A 27698-nucleotide genomic window follows, 5' to 3' on the forward strand; every position below is an offset into this window, starting at 1 on the left:
AGACATTTGACCTACTTCCCTTTTTTTACCATTTTATTACACTTTTTATCGAAAATTGTACTATTTCACGTATGTTCGGCCTGAATTTGATGAAATCAATGAAACCCTTTACATTTTGCTGCCGGACAAGTTTTCGAGTTGATCACTTTGCAAAAATGATTTTTCTTTTTGTTTATAACTATTGTTATTGCAAAATTCCTATTTTTTTCATATTGTTTATAACTATTGTTATTTTTCTGCTACTGAACAAGGGAAACGTACAAAGAGAAAATTCATTCTTTTATTTACTATTATATTTTATTTTCGCTGTAGGAAATATGAAATAAAACGGGCATTGCAAATGAAGCGATGAAATTTTCATTATACGAAAATTTTATACATTCGAATTCACGACTGTACAAATGTGAACAATCACATGGAAATTATTTTCATAAAGTTTTATTTGTGCAATCGTTTTTATAACTTCATATGCACTAACCTAATAAATCTCATGAGATATACAATTTTGTAAAAATATAAAGAGGAATTACCGTTTAATTTTTACAACTAACTTCAATTTTATATGCACCAATCTAATAATTTTCATGAGATATAAGATGTTTCAAAAATCTTAAGTGCGATTGAAGTGTAATTTATTGCCCGTGGGAGGATTCGCCCCCACAAAAGGTCGCACGTCAGAATACTGTCACGTCTCCGTAGCTGGTGCAAAATTAATATCGTAATTAAGGTTCCACGGTGACACGAGGGGAATATGTGGAGTTGCGCCCGGCGTGGAATTCTACGGGATCGAATACTCATTTCGCCTGGTGCAACTATGCACAAATTTGATTGAAACGTACGTATCCAGCTAGCTCTTCGAACCCGATGAATATTCAACGACCCCGACAGGATCTTTAAAACGTGTTCCTAATATTCCCTGCGACTTGACGCTGCGACGGTAATCCAAATGTGAACAAAAAAAAAATAAGATAAAAATAGAAGAGGCAACAATGGCAGGGAAAACGAAACAAGAGATTTAATTAAAATTCAGAGGAACATGCAGTTGGCCCTTGGTCGTGTTAGGAGCGAACACTGCGTTGAGATTCGGGTACGGATTGTTTAATTAAAAGTTTAAAAATGAGATTCGAGTTGAAGCGTATTTGGGTAATAAAAATATTCATGATGACGAGATGTGGTCGATCTCGAAGCGATACTTGCTACTATACAAATGTGAACAATCACATGGAAATTATTTTCAGAGTTTTATTTGTGGAATCGTTTCTTCGAGCAAAGCAAGCTGGTATGGTAGGCGACACATTTTTAGATACTTATTTAGTATTATTTACTGAATGTTTTCATTCTGTAATTTTTCAAGGATATGTGTGAGATGAATAATTTAAAAAATTGTGCAAAGCAAGATACTAGAAAGTAGACTTGATCATAAGTATAAATTATTGGAGAATAGGGAATATAAAATAAAATTAGAAGAATACAAACCCTTAGTAAATATAAAATATCTGAAGATGAAGAAACTAAGGAGTTTTTAATAAAAAAAAAAACTACTATGTTTTTATTCAAAACTCCTCAGCATTCAAATATAATAAATGAGTGTAATAAATATAATACACTTCTCAAAATTATTCAAAATATCAATTATTTCTGATAAAAAAATAAAATACAGAATCAAAATCAATCTTATACATTTTAGAGTAGATTTTCTTTTAATAATCAATACGCGATCAAGTGATCTCAAAACAAGTTTTTGTTTCAAAAGTACATTTTCAATGCAAAATTCAATAAATAAAACATTTCTTAGCAATAAATAAAAATAAAGTACTGCACAAATCAAAACTTCTTTGGACAGTTTTTTAGAATGGACGACATCTGTTGTTTGGTGGGTCACTAGGATTGCCCCCACCTAACACCGTTCCCATGCGTCACTGTTTGATTCGCTTTTTTTTTTATAGTATTAATCCTTTGCATTCTAGGACTTTTTTTCTGGTATCTACCAGAACTCGATATGTTTCTTAGCTTTCCATTGTCATGAATTCTAAGCTATCTAGATTTGAGGATAAGGTCACCTTTACCTCGCCGACAATCATTTTATTGACACTTCGAGCTCCAAAGAAATTAATCCTAAGGAAACATTAGGTATTGTAGATTTGCTGCGTGAAACCTAATGGTGACTGAGAGTCACGTCTCGAGTGCAAAGGGTTAAACACGCGTAGCTTATGAAACGGTTATAATCGCTATTCTCGATTAGCGTATGTATTATTATTTTCGTCGTTATATTCGCTGCTCCTGCTTATATCGAACACAGTTTAAACTAGATCCGTTGTTGATAATTAAAATAAGCTCTAAACAAGCTTTCCCTCTAAAAAGAATGTCTTTCAAAATGTGTCATAGAGCCACTTATACTTCCCCACCATATTCGTATAACAAAAAACAGAAAAACTGATGGAGAAAATTGCGAAAAGTGGTTCAATCGAAACTCACAGGAACATCCACTTGGTATTTCGTTTCGTCGTCGAGATGTCGTACGGTTTGTTTAATTAAAAGTTTAAGAATGGGACTCGAGTCGTATAAACGCGCAACGGTAAGTTTCGATATCGGTGCTCCTGGAAGTTTCTAACAGCAAAAGGTATCCTCGAGCATGGCAGCCGGGGATGTAGTCTGTTGTAAAATAAATAATCGCGACGTGAAAGTTCGCCCCCGTACGTAGACCACGGGAGTAGGCATAATTGCGTACGCAAACCGCCGTGGAACGAACTTTTTCATTAGTGTTGCGTTCGCCAGCCTAGGTTATTTATTGCCGACAGGCCAGTAGCGTCCTGGTCGGTTTTATCGCGTTGCATCCAGTCGACTGAATTAATATCGCGCTCGCGTGGGATGAAAATTCACTTCCAAACGGTACGCACCGAACGTCGTAACCTGGGGCTCGTAAAAACGCTAACTCGATCACTCTTTGATGTTTGGAAAACTCTCCGTGAGATACCGATGGGAGTGAAGCACGAAATAGCTGGTTCGAGATTTCAGTTTGAGAAAATTTTCTGTACAAACAAGATGGAATTGTTGGAAGCTTTTATCGATGTATGAATACCGTGGATATTCCTATATTTAATTCCATCATTTCTGTATATATATTGTTGAAAATACATATATTAGCATTCTATAATGCGAAAATAAATAAAAGACGAAGTGATTACCTCGAAAACGAGTCCGGCAGCAAAATGTAAAGAGTTTCATCGATTTCATCGAATTCAGGCCGAACATACGTGAAATAGTACAATTTTGCGATAAAAAGTGCAATAAAGTGGTAAAAAATGGAAGTAGGTTAAATGTCTTTTTAAGCTTTTAAGAGGTAACGAAGCCTTACTAGATGCAATAAGATTCAATCCGATTGGTCAATTCATTTCGGAATAAGAAGCAATACAAAATTTTTCGGTTTTTTGTAAAAAAAAAAAAAACGGGTAAATAAAAATGTGTATGTGTGTTATTCGTATGAATACGTAAACAGTAAAGGAACAGATCGCCGGCGCTGTACGAAAACATTAAAGGTGACGGACTTTCAACGGTAACGAGGAAGACGTTATATAATTTGACTAGTTGGTCGACGATATATGGTCTGTGCAAATATCCGTGAGTAGAGAGCGCTCAGTTAATTTTTATTTCGCCAGTTTTTTCTTTCATTTTTTGTATTCAACTTCACACAATACATATAATGATTGTTCCTTATTTAAGTTTATTATTTATTGTACATTTTTAATCTTTGAATACAAAGATTTTTCAACAATTTCAAAAATATATATATATCTATATATAATATTCAATCAATGTATATACATTTCATATCCATTTATATTATATATTATGCAGGGTGTCCTATGCAACTGGAACAGGCCGTACCTTCTAGACGATTGGGAGTAGAAAAAATTTTATAAGTGAAAGTTAAATGGTTTCGGATGGTGCATAACATACAACTAATTTTATGCACTTTTGTACATCAGTGCATCAGAAACATGCAACTGCACTTTTTTTTTTAAATAGAAACCTATACTTTTTGACGACAAGATTAGTAAAGGGGTGCGAATACACTCTATCGTTTACAAATCCCACCGCGATCACCGGATCTCACCCTGTGACTTCTTTTTATGGAGATCTGTAAAAGATAGAGTGTATTCGCACCACTTTACTAATCTTGAGGAGCTCCAACAACACATTCAGCAAGAAATATGCAAAAGTACGGAAAGGGACATAAATAATGTATTGCGAAACGTCAAGAAGAGGATGGAAATCTGCTTGGACAGTAGTGAAAAATCGTTCGAACACTTGTTGAACAGAAATAGTTCGGATACTTTTACCATCAATAACTTCGTAACGAACAAGTTTAGGACATAAGTATGTTAGTACTTTTTTGTAGAGCACAAGAAACTGCATCGATCTATGTCATCAAAAATATAAATTTTTATTTAAAAAAAAAAGTGTAGTTGCATTTTTCTGATGCACCGATACACAAAAGTGTATAAAATTAGTTGCATTTTATGCATTATCTGAAACCATGTAACTTTTACTTTTATTATTTTTTTTTATTCCCAACCGTTTAGGAAGTACAGCCTGTTCCAATTGCATGAGATACCTTGTATATTATTATATTATATTATATTCCTTCATTCTTGATATATAAATGAAGTGTATATTGCATATAATATAAATGAATATTTTGTAAATAATATTATATACAGGCTCTCCTAGAACTGCTGTAAGAACCAAAAATAGAGAGTAGCTAACACAATTCTGAACAACAATTTCCTTTGCAAAAATGTCGGTGGGGGTTTAATTTTTGAATTATTAACGAAAAACATCGACCAATCACAGCACCCGATTAGCGGGCGTTCAACCGCGAGAGCATAAGCTCGAGCCAGGACTGGCTGGTTACGCTAGGTCGCGGCGTAATAACAGACGAACCATTGCATCTAGTACCGCTTTTCCACTCTCGAGCGCTGCGGCCAAGATAGGTTTAGTTTAATTTAATCACCACTTTCTCGAAATGGAGCACCTAGGAGCACCCAAGTTTTTCTGAAGCTGACAGAAGAAGGTTCACTCTTTTCTGCAGTAGTAATCAAACCTTGGGCGATTCGCAGCATTTTTTTAAAACCTTGCACAAAGTTAAGATTGTAGTTAAATGTACTTCTTTCCAATCAAATTCTATTATTTAAAAAGTTTTGACTTACTTTATGCATCGAATACTATCCATACTAATCTAGTAAACTCTATGATTCATTTGAATTTCGTCTTTCCGAGTAAAGTTTTTTAGAATCATACGTTGAAGTTAGGAGTAATATCATACGCGTTTTGCTTGGACAAAAACTGAATTTGAATGCGTACCACAGCAAAATGGAAGCAAATATAGTAAAACGGATTGCACTGCGTTGGACAGCAATTTGTTCTCTATCCATAGACATAAACAGTTTTTCCATTTTTCGAATTCATGAAAATCTGTTCTTGATCGCCGAAAGCCGTTTTGTCCCACTGTGCGCCGGTATGATTTGGAGTTCGGTCGGAAACGGCTTATACAGGGTATGCCAATTTTTTCCGTTTGAGCATCTTCTTTAATAAAAAGATTTTTTGAAAATATATCGAAAACTAATAATTTTGTTGCCATGGTACCCTAATCATTTTTTACGTAGAATGAACGGAAGAATCGATCTATGTAAAAAAATATGCAGTTCTATTTTAAAAAATGATGCAATTGTTAATTACATATGCACTGCTGCATTTAAACAAAATTTAAAGTCCTATAGCTGTAGTACTCTTCGAACCATTTATCTTTCTCTTTGGCATCTTTTCGTAAATGCAATAATAACGGAGTTATGACTTGAAACAATTGCGTGGACCACCCTGTATAATTTACATACAAACAGATACAAATGTAATTGTTCAACGTGATGAATATCGTTTCAAAAACCTATCTAATCGTTTCGTGACAAATCTGATATTAAAATAATACCCCCTTCGTATTATAAATGAAAGTACGAAACGAAATCTAGTCAGATTAAAATATCAGTCGGAATCACGTACATGCAAATCAACCCCATCTGCACCCGTATCAGATTAAAAAAAAAAGGCAAACGAACTTATGGTTTGCAATACATTATGAAAATCTTGCTAGAGAAGCATCCTTGGAATACTGCATACTGAAAGCGTAATGTAGTCACGTGTGACGGTCCAGCCAATTTGTCTGTTTTGAAGTTTCACAGAGGTTCGCTGGATTTGAAACATTTATAAGCACACTCCTCGTCGTACGTGCACGACGCGGACACGCGAGCTTGTCGTATACGAGCTTACTACTTCCTGGTGTGTTCCACGACGTTAGAGGCATTATGCTCCATCCGCTGAGAATCTTTTATGACGGTCGTAACGCGACCGACAATGGTGGCAGTAAAACGGATACGCGTGTCTGATACGCTCCATCAGTCCGCACCTTTGCAGCGGAATTGAGTTGTAAAGTGGTTAAAGACCAGCCACGGAACACCCTAAATATTGCCAGCCGACAAGATGCTAGCGGGAGCTACCGCTTGTCATCGCACAACAGGTCGTTCCGTGTCGTAATTTTCCTTTCCCTTGGCTTATTTGGTTTTTGCGAAATATATTCATTCTGTAATTTAAATTCGAATTTTTGTTTCACGAGTGATGGGTAAACACAGTTCATCTTTTATTCGTTACTCGATAGTTTGGTCTAGAGAATTCTTCAAGGAGAGTCATACTCGCTACGTTCATTCCACAGAACAGCTACATTTTTATGTGACTGGAAAACATATTCCTTCTATATTTGAAAGTCGAATTACTATTAAACATAATTGATAGACAGCGGATTCTTTTGTATTTACAAGAAATATGAATGTGCAGCGAAGAACAAAATGCATACAATATGCAAGAATATAAAAAAACAGTGAAAGTAAAGTTCGTATTGTAATATTTGCAGAGTAAAATAAATTCTTATTTAGGTGCAGGTTTTGTAGGTAAGTTTGCAAACCTTTTATTTTGCATAAAGATCCGCAGTCTAATAATAAATAATAATAATTAATAACACATGTTAGGCCCTTTACCTGTAGCAGCAATAAAGACCCAAGGAATCGGTACGTACCGTCGAATCATTTCGTTTATTACTATTCACATCTGGTCGCCAGAACCTTTAGCCTTAGCAGTAGAGTCTTTGTTGTGCATTTCTCACGTCGAGGTATTGCTTGGCTTTATTACTTGCTACGGTCAACTTGAAAAACCCAGACCTTCTGTCCACGTCACTGTAATTTGACATTTCCACCCGAATTTTAGCCAACCAATAGACCAATCAGAAACTGTTTTCCCTCACCCTTAACACACAAAAATTGTACGCCTACTTCGACTGTAGGTAGAATCGCATTCATTCCGTCTCTAACCAGTCTTCACACCACAACGTCCGAATAAAGTCTGTTAGTTAAAACACTCTAAGTTACAGTCCACTTATATCCATTTATTCAGGAATCCTAAAGGATTCCACGCGTCGTTTAATCGTCGCTAAAAACTGTCGACGCTGCGACGCACATACAACACAAATTATACGGCGCGTTTTCGGCCATCTTGGCGATAGATCGAAGATGCCGATACGCCTTTGTTTTTACGCCGACACATTGCAACGTGTCACGCGTTCTATGATTTTATCAGTTCGATCGCTGCGCTAGGCATAAAACTTCAAAAGCGTAAAACTACCTTAATAAGGGATTAATTCCGTTTGCGCTATCGAAGTAATCTGAAGCGCGAATACGTGTTGGGTAGTAAGTTTGGCAACGCTGCATCTCTCAACGTAACATAGTCAGTTGAAGAACGATTAATTTTGATCATGCACGATCTTTATTTGTACAGTAAAAAAAATGGGGGTTCGGAGACTTGCCTCCGATCAGCGGTTTTGGGTCAAAGCCCCCAACTATGCGTACTGTAGCGCACCTCGTAGGTGTGTAAATGGTTACTCTGAGGGATGTATATTGCTTTCAGCTGGGCGCAGCCTCCCAGCATGCGTATAGTTTTGAGACGTAAGTATGCTTTGTTACGTACGGATACTTTACTCCGAGCGGTCCCATTGATGCAGTAAGCACCATGCGGTTCTTGAAATCGATACAGAGGGTCTCGCTTGGGATTCTAGGCCCAGAATATTGGGATTCTTCGCATTTTCCTCCGTATCGATTTCAAGAACCGCAAGGTGCTTACTGCATCAATGGGACCGCTTGGAATCGAACCGAGTTTTTTCCTTGAAAATTAGCAAACTTTGAAGCGTTATAGTTTGAAAACTAATAAAAATCGGGTAAATACAATTAAGCTTAATGAATTCGTCTTGAAAAGTGTTATCGCATGGTATTAAAAAAATATATAGTTCCATTTGAAAAACGAAACGTGACCATCATATCTCGTTAAATAACAAAGTTAACAAAAATTCCTTCTCGCTGAAACATGAGCCCTATTTTACCATGCAATTTCCATATTTGAAATTTTGCATTCAGCCGATAGTTTTGGAGTTAGAGCTCTGTATCACTTAGACTGGGACACCCAGTACATACATAGTTTAGTAGATTAAATCTAATTATTTTTTGAATACCTATCCCTTGAATTATTTAGTTAAGGAGACTCACAGCAATACATCTTTACCGATCTAGGTGTATTGGATAATAAAAGTTACGAGGCCAACTAACAATCCCAGTGGCAACCCTACGTTAGCCATACGTCGGTCTATCCACGACATCCACCCTCCTAGTGACAACCCTACATTAGCCATGCGTAGGTACGTCCATCAACGCACATCCCCATTAACAAAAATTGTCCAAAACAACAACTATCCTCGGCTTCGCAGGCTAAACAAGCCTCTCAGCCCTCGGCTCGTAACAGCTTTTTAAATTTTGTGAAAGATTTTTCGGCTGAAAGTATACGCCTCGAAAGTATACGTATGCTGGGGGCTGCACCCTCCAGACCCTCTGCTGAGCTGGGCCTGCTGCCCCTCAACCCTCCTCAAGACAATATACATCCCTCATACCATGTAATTTTGTACACACCTGCGAGGTGCGCTACAGTACGCATAATTGGGAGCTTCGATCCCAAATCCCCGTTTTCTTGTACTGTACGAATAAAGATCGTGCATGATACAAGCTATGTAATCATCAGCACAGTAATTGTCTATTCATTATCGATCTATTGTTTGATTTTCATATACTAATAACTTTTTAATAAAAAACGAGCGGCGGCTAAAACCTCTTGGATACTACTTAGGGGTGTGGCCTTGGTAACATATATCAAGGTCAAGGTCATCAGAGCTGCCTCCTCTAAACGTAAGGTTTTCCATTTTTATATATATTCTTCTAAATATACCACTTTTTACAGTAACGACAAATGTTTTATTTTTTTATTATTCTCTCTTAACCTTACGGATTTAGGATTTGGAGGAACGTAGTCTGCGACGTTGCCAGTAGGTGAACTTTTTGCGTTTATGAAGATTTCTCCACTTATGATAACTACATTTTTGCGCTTATGATAACCCGCAGCGCTGCACCTATTCACATACGAACATTATGATAACAGGAGGCTTCCATTTGCTATTAACAATTAAGTGCGAAGAGTTTTAACAAAAAAATGGTAAATTACGAGAAGGTTGGTAATAGAGTAGCTAAATTCAAAAATATGAAATCAAATAAGCGTAGAGACGTCTAAACCTCCAAAATAACGAAGAAGTCGCACGTTAATCAATGTTTCACCGTGCTAATAATTGCCACTTGTTAGTCAACCAAGAGTAACTCTACACGGAACGGTGCAAGTCATTTCGACCCACGCAGTGCCAATTACTGTTGTGAAATTCCAATTCGAGTTGGAACGTCACACACGCATATTCGTCGCTCGACCTAGCTTGTCTTTGTTTTTAATAAAAGTCTACACCAAAAAAAAAACAACGAATAAAATTCAAACTCTGACGGTGATGCAACACGCGTGAAATTACATTACTCCAGTGTTACGCGAAAGTTTTATTTATCCCGTGGGTGTGATCGGTCGTATCTCGATTACAAATCGATATCACGGTGACAAATTGCACGTAAAAATTTCATTTTCTCAACGTTGTTTTCTGGTGTTGATATTCGAATAGAAATTTAATTTTTCGTATATTGTTACTTTGTTTCTTTCTGCAGATAGTGTTTTTCGACAAAGGTTCGATTATAAGTGTTTGTTAAATATTATTGTTTTAATATTATGTGTAAAAAGCAATTAAGTTTTTAAATGGTCCAGCTGATTTTCTGGGCTCTTGAGAGATGAATTTTAAATGAATTTTAAGATGTTTTAATCGAGTACATACAACCAAAGCAATTTTGATTTGTAAATCGATTTTTAATATTGCATATTTTTAAATTCTATAGAGTATCATGATTGTAGATAATGGTAAAATTTTTCTATACAGGCAGTACCATTAATGCTCGTTCCCTCTACGTCTATTAAATAAACTTGTTTAAATAAAATAAGTTTGATATTTCCAAAAATGTTTCGTTATAAATATTTACACGAAGAAACTTTACACATGTATATATTTGTAATGAAAAATTGATTTGGAAATATCAATGCTCTATCGTTTAATTTAGACTGTTTTCAACAGATATAGGGGGCACAAATATTTATGAGAATAACTATAAAAGCAAACGTGCATATATTAAAAGTAATTATTCAATTAATGACATGAAAATCAAATAATATTATTCATGATTCTTCAAAGTAGACATAAAAGGTCGCCTTTATGTTTGCATTAGATCAAAAGTCGCCATGGTTAAATGGATGAAAACGACTCAATACTTTGAGCAACGTTTCGTTATTATTTCTCCTACTAATCCACCCACTGTTAGCTCTGCGAACCGCCGCCACGTCCAGTGGAAACTTCCGCCTGACTTACTTCGCACACTTTCAGAATGCAATAAAGCCTGCAATTAAAACGAAAAACGACGGTTAACCGTGCCCCGATTCTCGTTTCCCCTTGATTAAGGAAGTTCCGTTCCTCCGACCGTTGCGTGATAATTTATTCGTGAAACATATACGCTATCGACGCAAACTTTTAATCGACGCCGCGTTAGAGGCCATTTATTAATTACGTAACGACGATTTTGACAATTTTTTGCCCCCTTCCCCGCCCCCTCCCCCCTCATGTATGGTTACTAGGTTTCTCGGACCCATCCCCCTTCTTATATAAGATTTTATCTAAAGTTTTCTTAAAAAGCGTTAAATAGTTAAATGTCGTTAAAATAGGTTCATTTTCATTAAATCACATTATTTGACATAAATACAAGATTTTTATTTAAAAAATAATAATTATATAGTCTTTGAAAAATCGTTATTGTAATTAAAAGCAAGTTTTAAAGTTAATTTCTGAGGTTAGGAAAACGTGTTTGGATCTTGAATCAATAAATTATTACTCCACAGACTCTTCTTATTAAATTGTATATATTAATTACAGAGAAATGAAATTACAATATCTATAAGAAACGAAAAAATATATACCTATGAAAGAATATATGAGCAAATTAAAGAAATAAGTTTTATATATATTGCACATGGCACACGTTAGAAAAACGAAACAGGAAGAGGAAGTATTGCATATTCTTTCAGTAGGTAGTGACAGGAATTCAATAGTAAGATTTGAAACAATCTTAAAGTGAGAAAACAAATCAATCGCTGCCAGGCGAATTTCGACTCGTAGTAAAATATTACGTAAGAAGACTTTTACCTTTCTTCCCTAAAAGTAAGATCATGTAGAGATTCTTTAAGCCCTCTCTCCCTCTCGACACCTTTAAATAATTAATGAACAGCCCCTTACGTGGTGGCGTAACAATTAATGTAGAGTAATTATAATTAGCGCGCGTCAAACAGATGAAAACGCGTGTTACAGAGGCCCACCGTTGGGCGGCGCTGTCCCTGTTTAAGCTTGCTTGCTTGCTGTGTGTGTCGCGTGTTGCAATGTAACAAATTATACGTCGATCTCATTAATGTTAATAATCTATAATATTAGGTCGTCCGGAAAGTTCTTTTCGCGCCCGCTGCTCGGGGCTTTATCTCGTTCTGCTTAAATAAACAAACCACCAGATCACTCTACCGTCAATCGTGTGATCATTAGTTATCCTCTGGTAAGGCAAGAGAACAGTTCTCGACGTTAGTAAAAAGTGTATCGAGTGTTTTTTGCGTGGTGAAAGATGGAAGACCAAAAGATGCATTTTCGTCACGTTATGTTTCACTGCTTTAAAATAGACAGTACGCCTAAAAACACTGCAAACGAGATTTGTGAAGTTTATGGTGATCGGTCTATAACTGTTCAAACAGTTTGGAATTGGTTTAAGAGGTTTAGAGCCGAAAATTTTAATCTGAAAGATGAAGATCGTAGCGGACGTCCATCCACCACTGATACTGACCTTATCAAGGCCTATCTCGATGAAAACCCAAGATCTTGTGTTCGTGAGATAGCAGATGCTGTAAACATTCCGCGAACAACGATTCATAAGCATTTAACAAAGCTTGGGTACGTTAATCTCTACGAAGTATGGGTCCCCCATCAACTGACGGAGAGCAATCTCCTGAATCGAATTTCGACATGCGATTTGCTGATTCAACGGAACAAAAGAGAACCATTTTTAACAAAATTAATTACTGGGGATGAAAGTTGGATTCTCTACGACGATACTACGCGCAAGCGATCTTGGTCGAGTCAAGATAAGTGTCCTTCAATGGTAGCAAGACCTGAACTTCACCCGAAGAAGGTACTGGTTTCAATTTGGTGGGACTGGAAGGGTATTCTCTATTACGAGTTACTTCCAGAAGGGCAAACGATCAATAGTGAAAAATATTGCACCCAACTAGAAAAACTTAAGGAAGCCGTTACCACAAAACGTCCCGAACTGGTGAATAGACGTGGCGTCGTGTTCCACCACGATAACGCGAGGCCACACGTTTCTTTAGCGGTACGAACAAAACTTCTAGAGTTTGATTGGGATGTTTTACTACATCCTCCATATTCTCCTGACCTTGCACCATCGGACTATTATTTGTTCCTCTCTCTAAAGAATTTTCTCCACAATCGAAAATTCAAAACGGTAAACGAAGTGAAAAACGGCCTCGAAGAATATTTTAAAAGTAAGCCAAAAGAATTTTGGAAAACTGGCATTATGAGGCTCCCGGAGAGATGGCAAAAGGTGGTAGAAGAGAAAGGATCATATATTATTTAGGAAAGAAACGCAGAAAAAAATATATTAAAAGAACGAAAAGAACTTTCCGGACAACCTAATACATATATATTTTCATATACCTTTTCATAACTACGTGTACTTAACAAATATATAACCCATTTATTACTCCTAACTAGTGTGTTTTTCCTCACTGCGCCGACAATTACGATTTTCATTATGATTTGAGATAATGAAGATCATTCAGAAGTAATAAAAGAAAATGATCAATAATTGTTCCTTTAGTATTATTTGTGCGTCTGAATATATTTTCCATGAACTCGAGGTACTTGAGTGAATACATGCAAAGACTTATGACCCTATAAAAAGGAGAATTGAGCTACGGGGAGCAATGCGAAGGCCTCTTTTTTCTCTATCTTGTTCTTGCTCCTTTGGGATGTGGGAGGCGCAGAGGGACGATATAATGCTGGCAGATATTTATGTACAATACGAAATACAGGAACCGCGGCATTTGAATTCACAAGTGGGTGTTTTTTGGTAAATACGTTGAGAAAACTTAAACATAGGAGATGTGAAGATTCGAAGGAAGAGTGAATCGATGGGATTTAAAAGAAAGAAATTATTCGTTGCAGGAGTGAAGAATATTATAAATGATAATCTGCTGAATATACTACTCCAATAAGAAATGTGATTGAATTGAAAAGTGTGAACTGAAACTATTATCCTTGCTTAAAAAAAAAAAGCTTAACTTGACTAGTAAGAAAGGAGAACAAAGAAATCAATTCATATTTATATTAAAATTTATTTCCTTTTTCTTAAGTCTGTTGCTTTCAATTCTTTTTCGCAATTGTCATTGTAAATAGGACTGAAATATTTTTGTTGGCAATACCATGTAGGTATCAATGGAAAACAACAGAATAGACTTGAAGAAAGGAACCATTAATATGTGGATGCCACGTCACCCACATATGGGTGACAAGGATTTTCAGGTAGGAATTAAATTAATTAATCCTGAAGGAGAAATGTTAACGAAAATAGATCTGAATAGGATCGATGAATTTTAAAGAGGATGCAAAAATAAGTACCACCAGGGTCGCCACGACGGTTGTGCCAGTTGTGCACCGCACACGGGCGCTTCTCCGAAGGAGCGTCATATCGCCACAAGAATTTCTGTACTTTTTATGCATTATGACTAAGGTGTAATGAATCATTCGATCACCGAGAGCTCAAACTGCTCGGAAGAGGTAAGAACCGGACGGGGGTGAGCTAGCTTGTCCGGCTGCCGAAAGGTTGTCTGCAAAATCGTTAATGCTTGAAAATAGTATGTAATATTGACAATCTCGATTGTCGGTATTTTGGAAGTTAAAATAGAGTTATCTGAAATTGTAAGAAATCTTTGAATTTACTGTCACACAGTGGTGAACTTAATTTATTTAACTTTGCCTGTTTTGGTAGCTTCCGGAGAAAGACGTTTTTCCAAATTAAGAATGATTAAGAACTATTTACGTTCTACAATGTGTCAAGAACGATTAACTGATTTTTCGATTATATCTATTGAGAATGACATTCTATATACATTAAATATTAGTGATTTAATTGAAAATTTTGAGGCAGCCAAAGCTCGGAGGGTTAATGTGCAAATAATTATATAATGTATAATGTATATTTGTTGTAATTTACGAATCATGTATCATGGAAAAGGGCGCTAAATTTGTCTTGCACACAGACGCCTCTTACCCACGTGGCGGCTCTGAGTACCACCATAAATGCTAAATTATTTGATTTCTAATTACGAGGTCTGCCCGGAAAGTATCCGAACTTGTGCTGCAGTAGAAGAAAAAGCTAAATCTATTCAATGTCCCCTTTATTTAGCTAAATATTCAACAATTTTAAACAGTAGCACATTCAGATAAAATGTTAAAGCACAAGGTCGGATACTTTCCGGACAGACTTCGTACATAGAAACAAAATGTTAGAAAATGTCGAGAAATGATATTATTTTCGTCGAGCTGATATACTTCTGAAAATGCAAAATGGAGGAAGCCATCAGCTGCGTTTTCAGAAGGTTGAATCAACACGCCCCTCTCAGCCACGAAGAGCAACACGGTAGATCAATACAAGTTTCCCTGCTTGAAACCGCCTGTATCTCTTCTTGCTCTTTATTGTTTCCCTCAAAGAATCATACCGATAGAGAGGGGTCAACGGTGCTTCGAGTTCTGTTGAAACTTGAATGGCTCTCGAGATTGATCGAGGCCTTTGAGACATTCGGGGCTGCTTTGGGAACGGGGACGGCTTGTAAACGTTTCGTCAAGCTCACTACGTTGCGTTCTTTGGCCGATAAATTACTTTCAAGAAACCCTCTCTCCTCGAGTACACTCAAACTTGAAATTCCTTTCTTCCTTTTGCCATTTATTCAGCTTTAAGCAAATTCATTTTCCGAGTAAGCTACTTCAGGAGTTGCTTGTTGCGAATTTATTATCAGTAAAGAATATAAAGCAATATTTATAAAGATGCAGTCTATACATTAGCTACCTGCACCCATGAGTACGTGGACACTTCCTCAATCGGAAATGTATGTAAGAAAAGTTACGAAATTATTAATGAATATCGCTTTTATTTCTACAGGGTGTTCAAAGAAAGCATTCAATATTTATATGGCGTATAGGGCACACTGTACTGAGTAAAAAAGCTTTAGTAAACATAGGTCCAAAGGTCGACCGTTTCTGAGATATAAACATTTTTGTTTGCTAGTATCATGATTGACTTACTACTGGGTTTTTGATATTTATAGAAGATTTTCCACGTGTCCACCGCTCATTTCTGTACACGAAATTGAAAAAATGAAATTGACGAAATTGTCGGCACTTGAATGGGAACATTCCGAACGCAAGTTATAAACACTGACATAAACACCGCATGCGATGCAATCAAGTAAGTCAATCATGATACTAGCAAACAAAAATGTTTATATCTCAGAAACGGTTGACCTTTGGACCTATGTTTATTAAAGCTTTTTTACTCAGTACAGTGTGCCCTATACGCCATATAAATATTGAATGCTTTTTTTTGAATACGCTGTATATTTAGTTTGTGTTGCATTAGAGAATACATTTTATCCAATATATAAACTTTGATATTTTAAAGAGTAGCATTTGAAATGTTCTTCTTTTTAAATTTACCCAGCTCTTGAGTGATGATAATAATTTCTCATCGTCGAAGACTGTCTCGTGAATAATAGATGTAACTGTGCATCCTAGGTGATATAGCTGGAACGTTTCCATGAATTGTCTTTATTTCTTTTATCGCTACGGTTCTTCCAGAGCGTATTTCAAGATTGAAGCCACTTTGAACCGAATCGAACATATTAGCAAGTCTATTCTGCATAATATACGGTTTCGCTTTAGCTAGAAATGCATTCCAACGAGACTTTAAATCTTCTCTTCATTGTGTAGCAGTCTCGACAATAAATCTTCCGACTTCTCCTGATACAGTACCAAATGTTAACACAATCAACCTTAAATGATGGTATACCTTCTATTATTTTTGTTAATATCATTTATTTTTGTTAATTTATATTAATTTTTTATTTATATTGATTTTGTTGTAAAAGCTCACTGTCTAAACTTCACGTCGATGTACATTGTAGATTTATTTTAGGTTCTCTTGATTCAAGGAATTTTGAGACCGCTCTCCAATAATTTTGTTTTTGTAAAAACAGCGAACAAAGATCTAGATTTGTCAGATATAATTTTAAATTTTTCGAGTAGACAGAAAATACCTGCATGCTTCTTTTTCAAAACATTCATGAGTCTGTTATTGAATGTTCTACCAGTTTTGTTTCACTCTCATTTACATGGTTTTGTTTACTCCACCAGATTCGATTATTATCTATCGTAGTAAGACATAGACCTAACGCAGACCTCACCCTATCTAGCGAGGTTAGATGTATACCTAACTTTATTTAACGCGATCAAAGGCCGACCTAACCCTATCTGGCAGAGTCAGATGTGGATCTAACTCGGTAAATGTAAACTTAACCTCATCTACTTCGCTCAGACATCGACCTAGCCAGATCAAGTAAACCCAACCAAGAATTCCGAAACTAGAAAACAACAGTTTAGCTAAGTTTTCAAACACCTGTCAAGCTATAAGCGAATATTTGATTCGTCTCATTTTCTGTTTACTACTGTAGTCTACCGTTACAAATAGAATCGGCCTTTCGAGCGTTGGACGACGATTGAACAGTTTTGTGAATTTTAAATATAGCCAGAAGATAAATCAACGAGGAAAACAAATGGTTGTTCCACTTTTCACACATCCATATGACACTCAATGAATATTGCATTTCATTGTCTCCCAATTTACTGATCTATTCCTGGCAGTGATTGATGAGATGTGATTTTCAGTTTTTTGATCGATGCAAGCGTTGGCAACTTTGCCCAGCGAAGAACGTAAACAGTCAATAAATAAAAATGATCTCAACCCACGATGCATCTCCACTCTTTTATTTATTTCTATTCTCTGTGCGATAAATATTCCATGCCTCTTTTATTATGTTAAATATAATACAAACGAGCAATTAATTATTAGTTATTATGTAAACATTAATCAGCGACAAGAACGGAAAAGCAACAGAATGCGATTAATACCTTTTAGGAAAATTTAAAACCGCCAGTGCCCAATGCCCATCGCGATCAAAATTCCAATACATGCAAATTAATTTACATTTCCCGGGTACTACATACACCTTTTATACTAAATATCGATACACTACTAATTTGAATATTTACCTCGACGAATAAATAAATTTCAATATTTTCGGCAATTTTTAGGTAGAAAGAAAACTGGTGTAAAAATAAAAGTACTGAGAATAATTGCGTGAATTCGATGTTGACGTTTGAATAAAACTTTTAATAAAATCATATGAAACACACGTTCTAATTCATTAGAGAAAGATATATTACTTTATAATAGGTTTTTTGCACCTAGAAATATGTTCTATATCATTATAAATGTTGATTTCTATTCTTTACTGATAATATATTCCTATCAAGCAACTCCTTAAGGGGGACACGACCAACTGTTTTTTACTAATTGTAAGTAAAATTTGACAACTTTCGGTACATTTTTCGCAGCTGTCTTATCCGATCGTACCCAACCTTTTTTCAGGTTATTCTATAAAGTCTTAACTACGATGAGTCTAAACAGTGATGAGTTAAAAAAAAATTTTATAAAAAACAGGACGACTGAAAAAAAAGTTTTGTTTTTTTCTCCGCACATTTTATATTTTTTATTCGTTTAACTACATGCAATTTTAACAAACCGCCTGCATTGTTCTGTAGATAAGACGATTCTGCGTCAAACAAAATAAGTGCGGATGAGATAGGTACACTGTAGCCTGAGTAATTGGTACCGAAAGACCAAAAAGTACGATTTTTCAGGAAATGCAAAAAAATTAACAAAAAATGTGATTTACGCTTTAGGTCCCTCCAACACCAATAGAAAAAATACCAAGCTACTTATCTCTAGAATATGTGCGTTATAATTTATTTAGTACTGTCAATGATTTCAATCTAAGAATAATAAAGAAAAACAACAAGAATCCAATTTTTTTGAAAAATTTTTTCAATAATTTTTTTTGCCATTTCTAAATATCGGAAAATTACAAAATTAACACCAATAGATTCAGAAAAGATTAGATTTTAATAAAAAAGAAATTTAAAAAATCCAGTTTTTTCAGAAAATGTGTAGTAACTTCCCTTCACTAGACTGCATCTCTAAACTTTGAAATCGTTGTGTCACGGCCCCACTGGTAAGCTATTCAGCAATATTCCATACATCACATGAAAGGGCCTAGCGTAACCTACAATACTGAAAAAATCTCGTCGATATCACTAATAATTTTCAAAAAAATAGCTTGTAACACTCTACACGGCTCACCCTGTATGGTAGTACATATTCAAATAAGAATGTTTCAATTGGGAAGCAAATAAATAACTGTACTTTAATACAATTAAAATACATTACATTACATTATTTATTTGCTTCTCAATTGAAATATTCTTATGATTTTGAATTTATAGTAAACTTTATTACCACTTGAAGTAATTAATAGAAATTAAAATATAATATACCCCGTTTTCGACTGTCTTAGATGTCTGTCAAATTTCATCGAAGTTAAGGGTTAGAGCATATCACGGACGTTCCTTGTTAGTCAGACGTTAACATGATTAGGTCTTGGTTAGATAATAGCCCCGGTCCAAGTCCATTATGCTCAAACATTGCTCCAAGATCCTTGGTTACAGATCATGCTGTCGCTATTAATCACAAATTCATCGCCAGCAACACAGCAGCACGTTAATAGAACGTCAATTAATTTTGTGTACCGCCTTCCTAAGTTGTATCACGATGGGCGAGTATCGTGACGACGTAAAAGAGTTTTATCTGACATTTCTGGTCATTAATTATCCGAGGGACGGGGCATTTGTTTCGAAAGGAGAACCATTTAAGGAATATGTCTACTCTGGTAATGGGAAAAAAATTGATAGCCATCTGTTCACATTTTCTTAAATTTTCAGACAAGAAAACAATTTTGTTTGGATTAAGAAACAGCATTTTTATTTATGGAATTGAAGTAAATGTTCATGTAAAGCTTGACATTTTATTTTTTTTACTTGACAAAGTAACAATATTTGGTGAGAAATAGAATTAGTTTTTTAGTGTCCTGTACTATTTTCTATTTTCCAATTTTCCTATTTTTATCATATTTGTTTCAAATAAAAAAACTGTTCAGTATTTCATTGAAAAAATGTATTTGAACTATGTTGGGCTTATGAAATGAAGCAAAGACACTCGAAGTTCCATCTAAAGAATAGAATATTTAATCATTCCTTTTGTGTCTTGTTATGTAAATGTGTATTATGTAATTGTGGAATTTCAAGTTCAGTTCGTTCGGTGATTGAAAACAAGACGCGTCGTTTGTTGTATACGAAATACCTTAAAATATAAAAGCTATCAGATAATACAGTTATTAATTATATTATTCCGCTTCTCCCTTTAAATTCAAGTAACTGGCAAACGCCGAAAATACCAATCATTTTTGTGCCACAAAAACTGTTCGATTTTTTCGTTTAGAATCACTAAAACGAATTACCATTCCATACGCGTCCATTTAAAAATGAATTACTTCAACAAAATTATTTATTTATTTCTGAAAAAGTTACTGTAGCTCGACAAAATATACGTAAACATGCTCGCAAAATTCCAAATAATTATACACGGTAGTTTTCCTAATAATAAATCTCTAACATCACGCAGTTATTATAATGCGAGTTGGATCTCTTAAGAATCTCCGTGCTTATCTCCCGAAATGCGCTTCTAAGCCGTTCGCGGCCTGTTACTCACGAAAAGAGTAATTGAAGGCAACTACCGACGAGCACAAAGGAAAAGTGCCCCAAGAACAAGATTCAAGAGATTATTTCACGGTAGACGAGCTCCTACAAAGAGAAACAGAATGAATAACCGAAGCTGCAACAAGTATGCGCTACTTGCGCTCGAGAACTTTGCAATCTGTGAGATTGAATCGAGAGTTTCTCTGAAAGACTTGGAAGTAAATGGCAGCTGGTGGATAGCTGGTTATGCGAGGAATGATCAGACTGGTTATTTCTAGAAACCTCATGAAATCTGTGACAGTTAGGAATTCTGGAATATAGAATATACGAGTACCGAAAAAAGAAACTTTTGTTATTAAATATTGATTCATAGCAGAAAAAGGATTAATAATTATTCTTGATTAGTGGCATGTAATGAATTGTGTATGTTACAAAAATTAACACAGGATGATCGGCGAGTCACAGAATTGCAATTACAATTTGATTCTACAAGGGGGATGGTCTAAATAAATGTATAAATCTTCAGGTGTTTATTATAAGCTTTTTAGTGCATATGTGATTTTTCGACAATTAGTGTGGCGTTATTTTTTCATTCTGTATCAATAGAGTCGCATTGATAATGAGAAGACAGAATTCTCCCTTTAATATGTTTCCTTGTTAGTTTTAAACATTTCAAAAGAACTCGCCAGTTTTGACAACAGAGCTTGGGTTTCAATGTGGTTTTCTATTATTAATTTCTACCCTCATTATGGAACCTGGGTCTCGAAGGTCTTAGAGCCCAAACAGAATTTTTTCAAGTCGATCCTGAATTGCCGGCTTTACAAAAGTTACTACACCTGTACTGCGTACTATACTACAAAAGTATTTTCATATTTCAATTAAAATCAACTCTGAAACACTAATGGGGGGAAAGGTACCTCACGAAAGAAGTACTTGACCTTACCATATGCATAGGTCACAATTTTCAAAATGTTCCAAACGAGTACAAAGAAATTACAATGTAAAAATAAAAAAATTGTAATATTGACATATTGAATTTGATTACTATCCATCAATATAAAGCAAAATTAATTTTTAATGTTCACTTTGAAACAGCATCTTCTTCCTTCCATAATATAAAACTGAATGGCAGAAAGGGGGGGTTGAAATATATTTTATGGTTGAGTTTAAGAAAATGGGTACGCTCCGATCGAGCTGACTTTTTTTTATCGTAGATAGCCTTTGACCTGGTTTTAACCCACACACCCCCCTCTCCTCAGAGGTCAAAGACTGAAATGGTTCAAGAAGTGCTTTTGTGGACCGATCTCGGTGAGTATGTCATTTCCAACTCTTTATTTACGTGAAGGAACATCATAGCACCAGGCCTGAAATCTACTGTCTGAGTAGGTTTGGGGTAATTTTTGGTGGGGGTGGCAATATTGAATACCGTTAATGTACGTACTGTCTACACGAAGGTCGAGCGGAGTACCGGATCTTACACCTTTCGTCTGGTCCTAAACTGATGTTCCTGCACGGAAAAAAGTGTTGGGACTTTTTTTTTATTACCAGAAAATGTACAACTGGCTCTTGGAGCCAACTAGCAAGTTTGATCGATGTGGGTGACGCGTGTGTGGACGACGACCAGCAGCGTTTTCACTAAAAAGTTGGGAATGATGTATTCATCGAGATCGGTGCAAAAACCACTTTTTGAATCATTTCAGTTTTTGATCCCTGGGTTGGGGTTGGGGGGGGGGAGTTAAGGATAAAAATAGCCACCACTGTAATCGCCAGGTCAAGGGGCTACCAATGATAACAAAATCAACCCGATTTTGGGTACCCCATTTTCTTAAGCTTAACCCATTTTATTATGAATTAAAAGAAATTATAAAAGGGTAATAACAAAATTGTAATATTGACTCTCTCCGATTATCAGTACAAATGAACAAAATTAATTATAATCCACCAATATAGAGCAAGATTAATTTTTATAGTTCATTTTAAAACAGCATCTTTTTTCTCCCATAATTTCAGAGCACACGGCGAGAATGAGAGTTGGAATACGTTTTATAATAATATTTAAAGTTAATACCAACGTCCTCTGAGAAGGTTATACGGTCGATGCGGTGGGAATCAGCGAGAATGACTTCATCCAATATTCACGCGCGTTAAATTGAAAATGTTCGTCGCGGTTCGCTCCTAACTATTCGTACGCCTACCCAGCCATAATTCGCAGTCGAGGCGTACCGTTCCCGCAATCGCACAGTGTGTACAAATAGCTCACATCGACGCCCCGTAAAAGGGGTGGATTTTCAGTTGGGAACGCCGTAGCATCCTACGGAGCAAATTCCATTATTCTTCGTTAGAGAGAAGCAAACGGAAAATTGCGGCGCACTGTATACAGCACAGGGGATGAAACACGAGGCAACATTCGCACAACCCTCCACAACCCCCGACCCTCCGACGCTAAATTCTGTTTACCACTTTTTAGAAATTCTAATCTTCTCCCACGATTGTTTTTTTTTCCTGCGTTGACGAAAACGCGCAAGAAATAAATTATGACGCTCTGTCCGTGGGCTTCGAAACGAGGCCACGGAAATTCTAGCGTAAACAAATTATCATGTCGCGATGATAGGGTCAGGGATGAACGAAATTTGATTTTGGTGGTGGATGAATAGAACTTATTTGTGTTTATTAGATAGGAACTTTCGTTTGGTGGTGTGGAATTTAAACACCAATGTTCTATTCTGGATATTAGTTTGGAATACTATTCGGGATTTAAATGAATTAATATTACTTTTAACTTAATATTAACTAGGGTAGTGGATGAATAGAATTTCTTTGTGTTTATTACATGAACCTTTTTTGGTTTGGACAGCAAAGTTCTATTCTGGATATTAATTTGGAGAACTGTTTGACCATTGTTGCTTATAAAATTCATTTTTATATATGCATTCAGTTTAAAATATATTTTTGTTTTATACTTCATGGTATCATTTTTATGGGATTGATATTGGGCACTTTATGTTCGCATGTGAATAGTCGCAGCGCAACGATCGGACTGTTGGAACGCATGACACGTCGCATTGTGTTCACGTAAAAATGGCCAAAAGCGCGCAATACCACTTGTCGAAAATGTAGTTTGTCAATAGTAGTTTGTATATAGATAAAGTAAATATCGAAATCTTAATGCAGTGTTCAAAAACAAACTTAAAATATAAATTATTCAATTATAGATCATAATTATAAATATAAATATTAATATTCAATTATATATTGAGTTTATTCTCTAATGTATCGTAAATATGCCAACTGCACTAAGAGTATAAACTCGATGTAACTTTTATATAAACATATTCATTAATATTTTGTATTACCAATGTACCTCGACATTTACTATTCTTTTTACTCCATAGACACATCCATTCTTCGAATTGTGCAACAGAATTCATTTAACACGCTCGAGTTAACTCCTCCTAGAAAACGGACCAAAAATCAACTCTTTTGATCTGAAATTATCAGTTTGCCTCCTCGGAACGTCGTGTTTCCGCGAAACGTCGCCGTCGGTTCTTTTCCCGATATTGCGTTGTATCGCGCAACTGCAATAGGATCGTGAAAGAAGCGCTCGAGATGATTTATCAAAGTTCCATCGAGACGTCTTGTAGCCGAGGATCAAGCCCAGTAATATCATTTTTCAAACGTACATTTTTCTTCTAACGTAACTTCTTTTTCTTTTTTTACGGCGCCTTGTCGCGAGCGTTGAACGCTATCTCAGCGTATAAAGGCGAAACGTTGACGGTCGCCAGCCGTGAAAACGCTCAAATACTACATAATAAATCACGCTTAATGCGCGTGGAATGTCTGTAAACGGATACCGTAGCGAGCTTTCGGCGTGTTTCGTCATTAAGGGAAGTGGAGCGCACGTGACTGCATGATCTCGCGTCTCGCGGCATAATTATCAGGCGTGGAAACACGTAATCTGCTACTATCTGAGCGAGGTCTGAAAAAAGTTAAACCTCAGAGGCAGAGAAAGCTGAAAACCAGAGGCAGATGCAGAACTTATTGGTTTAAGATTTCAAGATGAATTAGTTAGGTGGCACATGAATATTACTATTGTTTGGAGATCAATATTTCAAAGTTAGAGTTGGGTATCTTCCAACTCATCATGCGCCTTAAAGTATTTTTTACAAAATCGTTGGACTAGATTCCGGTGACACGTCAAGTAAGACCGCAAACAAATTTTGAATATAGGCGGTTTGTCCCATAATAGCGAACCGCTCAGTCAGCTAGCAGATTTGGTATGAGGCGGCTGTCTTTAATATTTTATTACGAATGGAACTTAATTACAGGGTGATCCGCTCGCTAGTAGACAGAATAGACAACCACAACAATAGCCGACCGTCATTGTAGACTTTATGACGGTGACCCTCGCAGCGAAAGCGACTGTATGAGTGAAAATGTGTGTACCGAGAAGAAATGTCCCTCGGCACACATTTTCTCCCATACAGCCGTTTTCGTTTCGGGGGCCACCGTCATAAAGTCTACAATGACGGTCAGCTATTGTTGTGGTTGGCCATTCTGTCTACTAGCGAACGGATCACCCTGTATTTTGTAGAGAAACCTTCAAGGAATGCAATGATAATTTTTTCAGATTTTTAAAAACGTGACTTCAAGGTGGTATTTGCAAAATAAACATTTATTTATAATTTTTAATATTGCAAAAATCACGCTATCTGCTTCAAATAAAAATATAATCAGGAAGAGCAATCTCTCCTGATTAAAATGAAAAAATAGGTCGATAGGATGAGGAGTTCCAGAGAAAAAAATTCAAATGTACAACCCATTTTTACGAAAAAGGGCAAAAATCACAATATTTGAAAACTTGTATTTCTCAAACGGTTTCGAAACAAGCAAAATGACGACTTAACTCCACCCCTCTACATTTACGTAAACTACAATATGTGCCACCTGGAACAAAATCCGAGACATCGACCAAAACAAGTGATCAATTTGGCGTGGAATGACCTAATAATATTCACCATGGGTTTACGATGGAACAGTCTTAGAGTCAATGGAACCTTAAAACTACATTTCACATATTTCTTGTTAATTTGATTCCTTTAGAAATAGTGAACATTTTATACAATATATAATTTTGTGCTTTTTAACCGAGTTCGAAAAGGAGGATGAACCAATCGGATTGAAACTTTTTGCATCTGGTAGAGCATCACTGCCACTTGGTCCCATAAAAATGTTGACCTTGGTTTATTTTTTATCACTTTATACCACTTTTATCGCAAAAAAGTACTATTTCACGTATGTTCGGCCTGAAATCTACGGTATCGATGAAATCCCTTACATTTTGAGCCGGACAGGTTTGTGATGATCCCATTTACAACCAACGTTTCTAAATTTTTAAACCGATTTCGAAAAAAAGTAAATGGTTACTCAATTATAATCAGATTTTTCGTTTGCTTTTTATGTGATTACTCCGAGATGTGTAGATCAATCGGAACGATTGCATCATGTAGGAGACGCTTCCGTGATGATCACATTTGCAACAATTTGTGAATATTTTGATTCTTTATTACTACTGTTATTGCAAAATTCCTGTTGATTGATGTAAATCGGCAAGGAATTAATCGATCGCGATGAAACCCTTCACATTTAGTTGCATATGTATTCCTGATGATCCTATTTCCAACAATATATTGTTCATAACTATTGTTATTGCATGAAACCTATTAGTTGTATATTATCACTAAAAAGTGAAATATAATTTCGGAAAAAAAATGTAACCGACTTTGAAAAATATTGAAACCCAACCAAAAAGTATGAAATAAATTCTATTTAAAATGCATTATTACTCACCAGCTCTTGGTGAATTTGATTAGATTATTAAATGCAACATATTAAATACAATGCAACCTTTTCGGAAGCGGCAAGAAATTAAAAATCGTGAATTCCGTCTTAAAGTGGGCGTCTGCTCCAGCTAAGGTGTTTTTCCATTGCATATACTTTCAAGATATAATTTAATTTTATAGATAAATTATAATAAAATAATAAAATTATTAAATTATTAAATTATTTTATAGAAATTATTTTTATATGTAAAGGGACGTTCACAAAAGAAAATTTGACATTGTAGTCGGATATATTTTTTTTTTCAGAAATTATTCCATTAATGTCTACACTTGAGAAAATTTAAATTTCAGGTTGAAATTTTAGTTCCTGACATAAAATTCAACTAAGAAAGAAGACAATTTTCCTGGTTCGTATTTCAGTCACGCAAGATAGTTCTCAGCTCTGACTCCTGTGACTCTAACCGAGAGAAGCCAGTGCACGCTCGGATATTGACCGAGAAGAAAGATTTTCAGAAAATCCGAATTGGACATCCAACCAGGAAGATGAATATCCAGGGCTCTGATTCGCATTCCAATGAGAGAACTGTGTTACAGACAAATCCCACGAAATTTGTTTTCCTTAGTGATTTAATAATTTAATTAATGACTTTATTATAAATATTGACACACTTGTGCCGAACAATTTCTTATTGATTTTGGTTAAGATAATGTTCAATTCAGGTATATATTACACAATACAAATGTTCATTTAAGATATTACACAACATGAACGTGCTGAACTCATGTATCATTTATTTTTTTGTTTTTAAATTACTCAATTATTTGTTATTTAGTTTTTAGAGGGCTATTATTGCGATAGGAAATTAATTGTATTGGTACATTTATTTTCTCATCGTCCTTTCAATTATAGAGACACAGTTGTATATATTACAAGTTATTATAGTGTTAAGATTCTTATTGACAACATTTGTATAGGCATTATACAAGTCTTTAAAAATGAGTTCACTACTTCCTATAAAAGAGACAATAACATAACTCTGTGCTGGGACGCATTTATACAAGAAAATAGTCTGTACTGAAGATATTAATTTTTCAGATAATAAATATTAACGAATTATTTAGTGTGTGTAATTTCAGCTCCTTTTAAAATGTTGGTTGTCCTATTTCAATGGTTCATTAAAATATCCTGTTTAAAATATTTCGTGCATTCATATATCATTTTTCTGGAATATAGTTTAATTAAACAAAAATATGTTGATTCTCAT

The 27698-nt window shown here is 35.5% G+C and overlaps 2 protein-coding genes across 5 annotated transcripts in view; one reads left to right on the forward strand and one right to left on the reverse strand.

Moving 5' to 3' along the window:
• Positions 1-27698, reverse strand: part of LOC128888581 (slit homolog 3 protein) — a 362389-nt gene that overhangs the window by 170541 nt on the left and 164150 nt on the right. The window lies entirely within an intron of this gene.
• On the forward strand, positions 12219-12753 carry LOC128888859 (histone-lysine N-methyltransferase SETMAR-like). The gene is made up of 2 exons (XM_054146024.1): positions 12219-12682; positions 12717-12753. Exons 1-2 carry the CDS (start codon positions 12219-12221, stop codon positions 12751-12753), a joined length of 501 nt encoding a protein of 166 aa, XP_054001999.1.

The sequence above is a fragment of the Hylaeus anthracinus genome, unplaced genomic scaffold, assembly GCF_026225885.1.
Source record: "Hylaeus anthracinus isolate JK02 unplaced genomic scaffold, UHH_iyHylAnth1.0_haploid 11994, whole genome shotgun sequence".
Lineage (NCBI taxonomy): Eukaryota > Metazoa > Arthropoda > Insecta > Hymenoptera > Colletidae > Hylaeus > Hylaeus anthracinus.

What these genes read in the sequence shown, in the direction of transcription:
- LOC128888859 (XM_054146024.1), top strand. Translation starts at nt 12,219, where the DNA reads ATGGAAGACCAAAAGATGCATTTTCGTCACGTTATGTTTCACTGCTTT. An exon ending in TTAATTACTGGGGATGAAAG is followed by an intron (nt 12,683 to 12,716) that starts TTGGATTCTCTA and finishes ACGCGCAAGCGA; the next exon opens with TCTTGGTCGAGTCAAGATAA.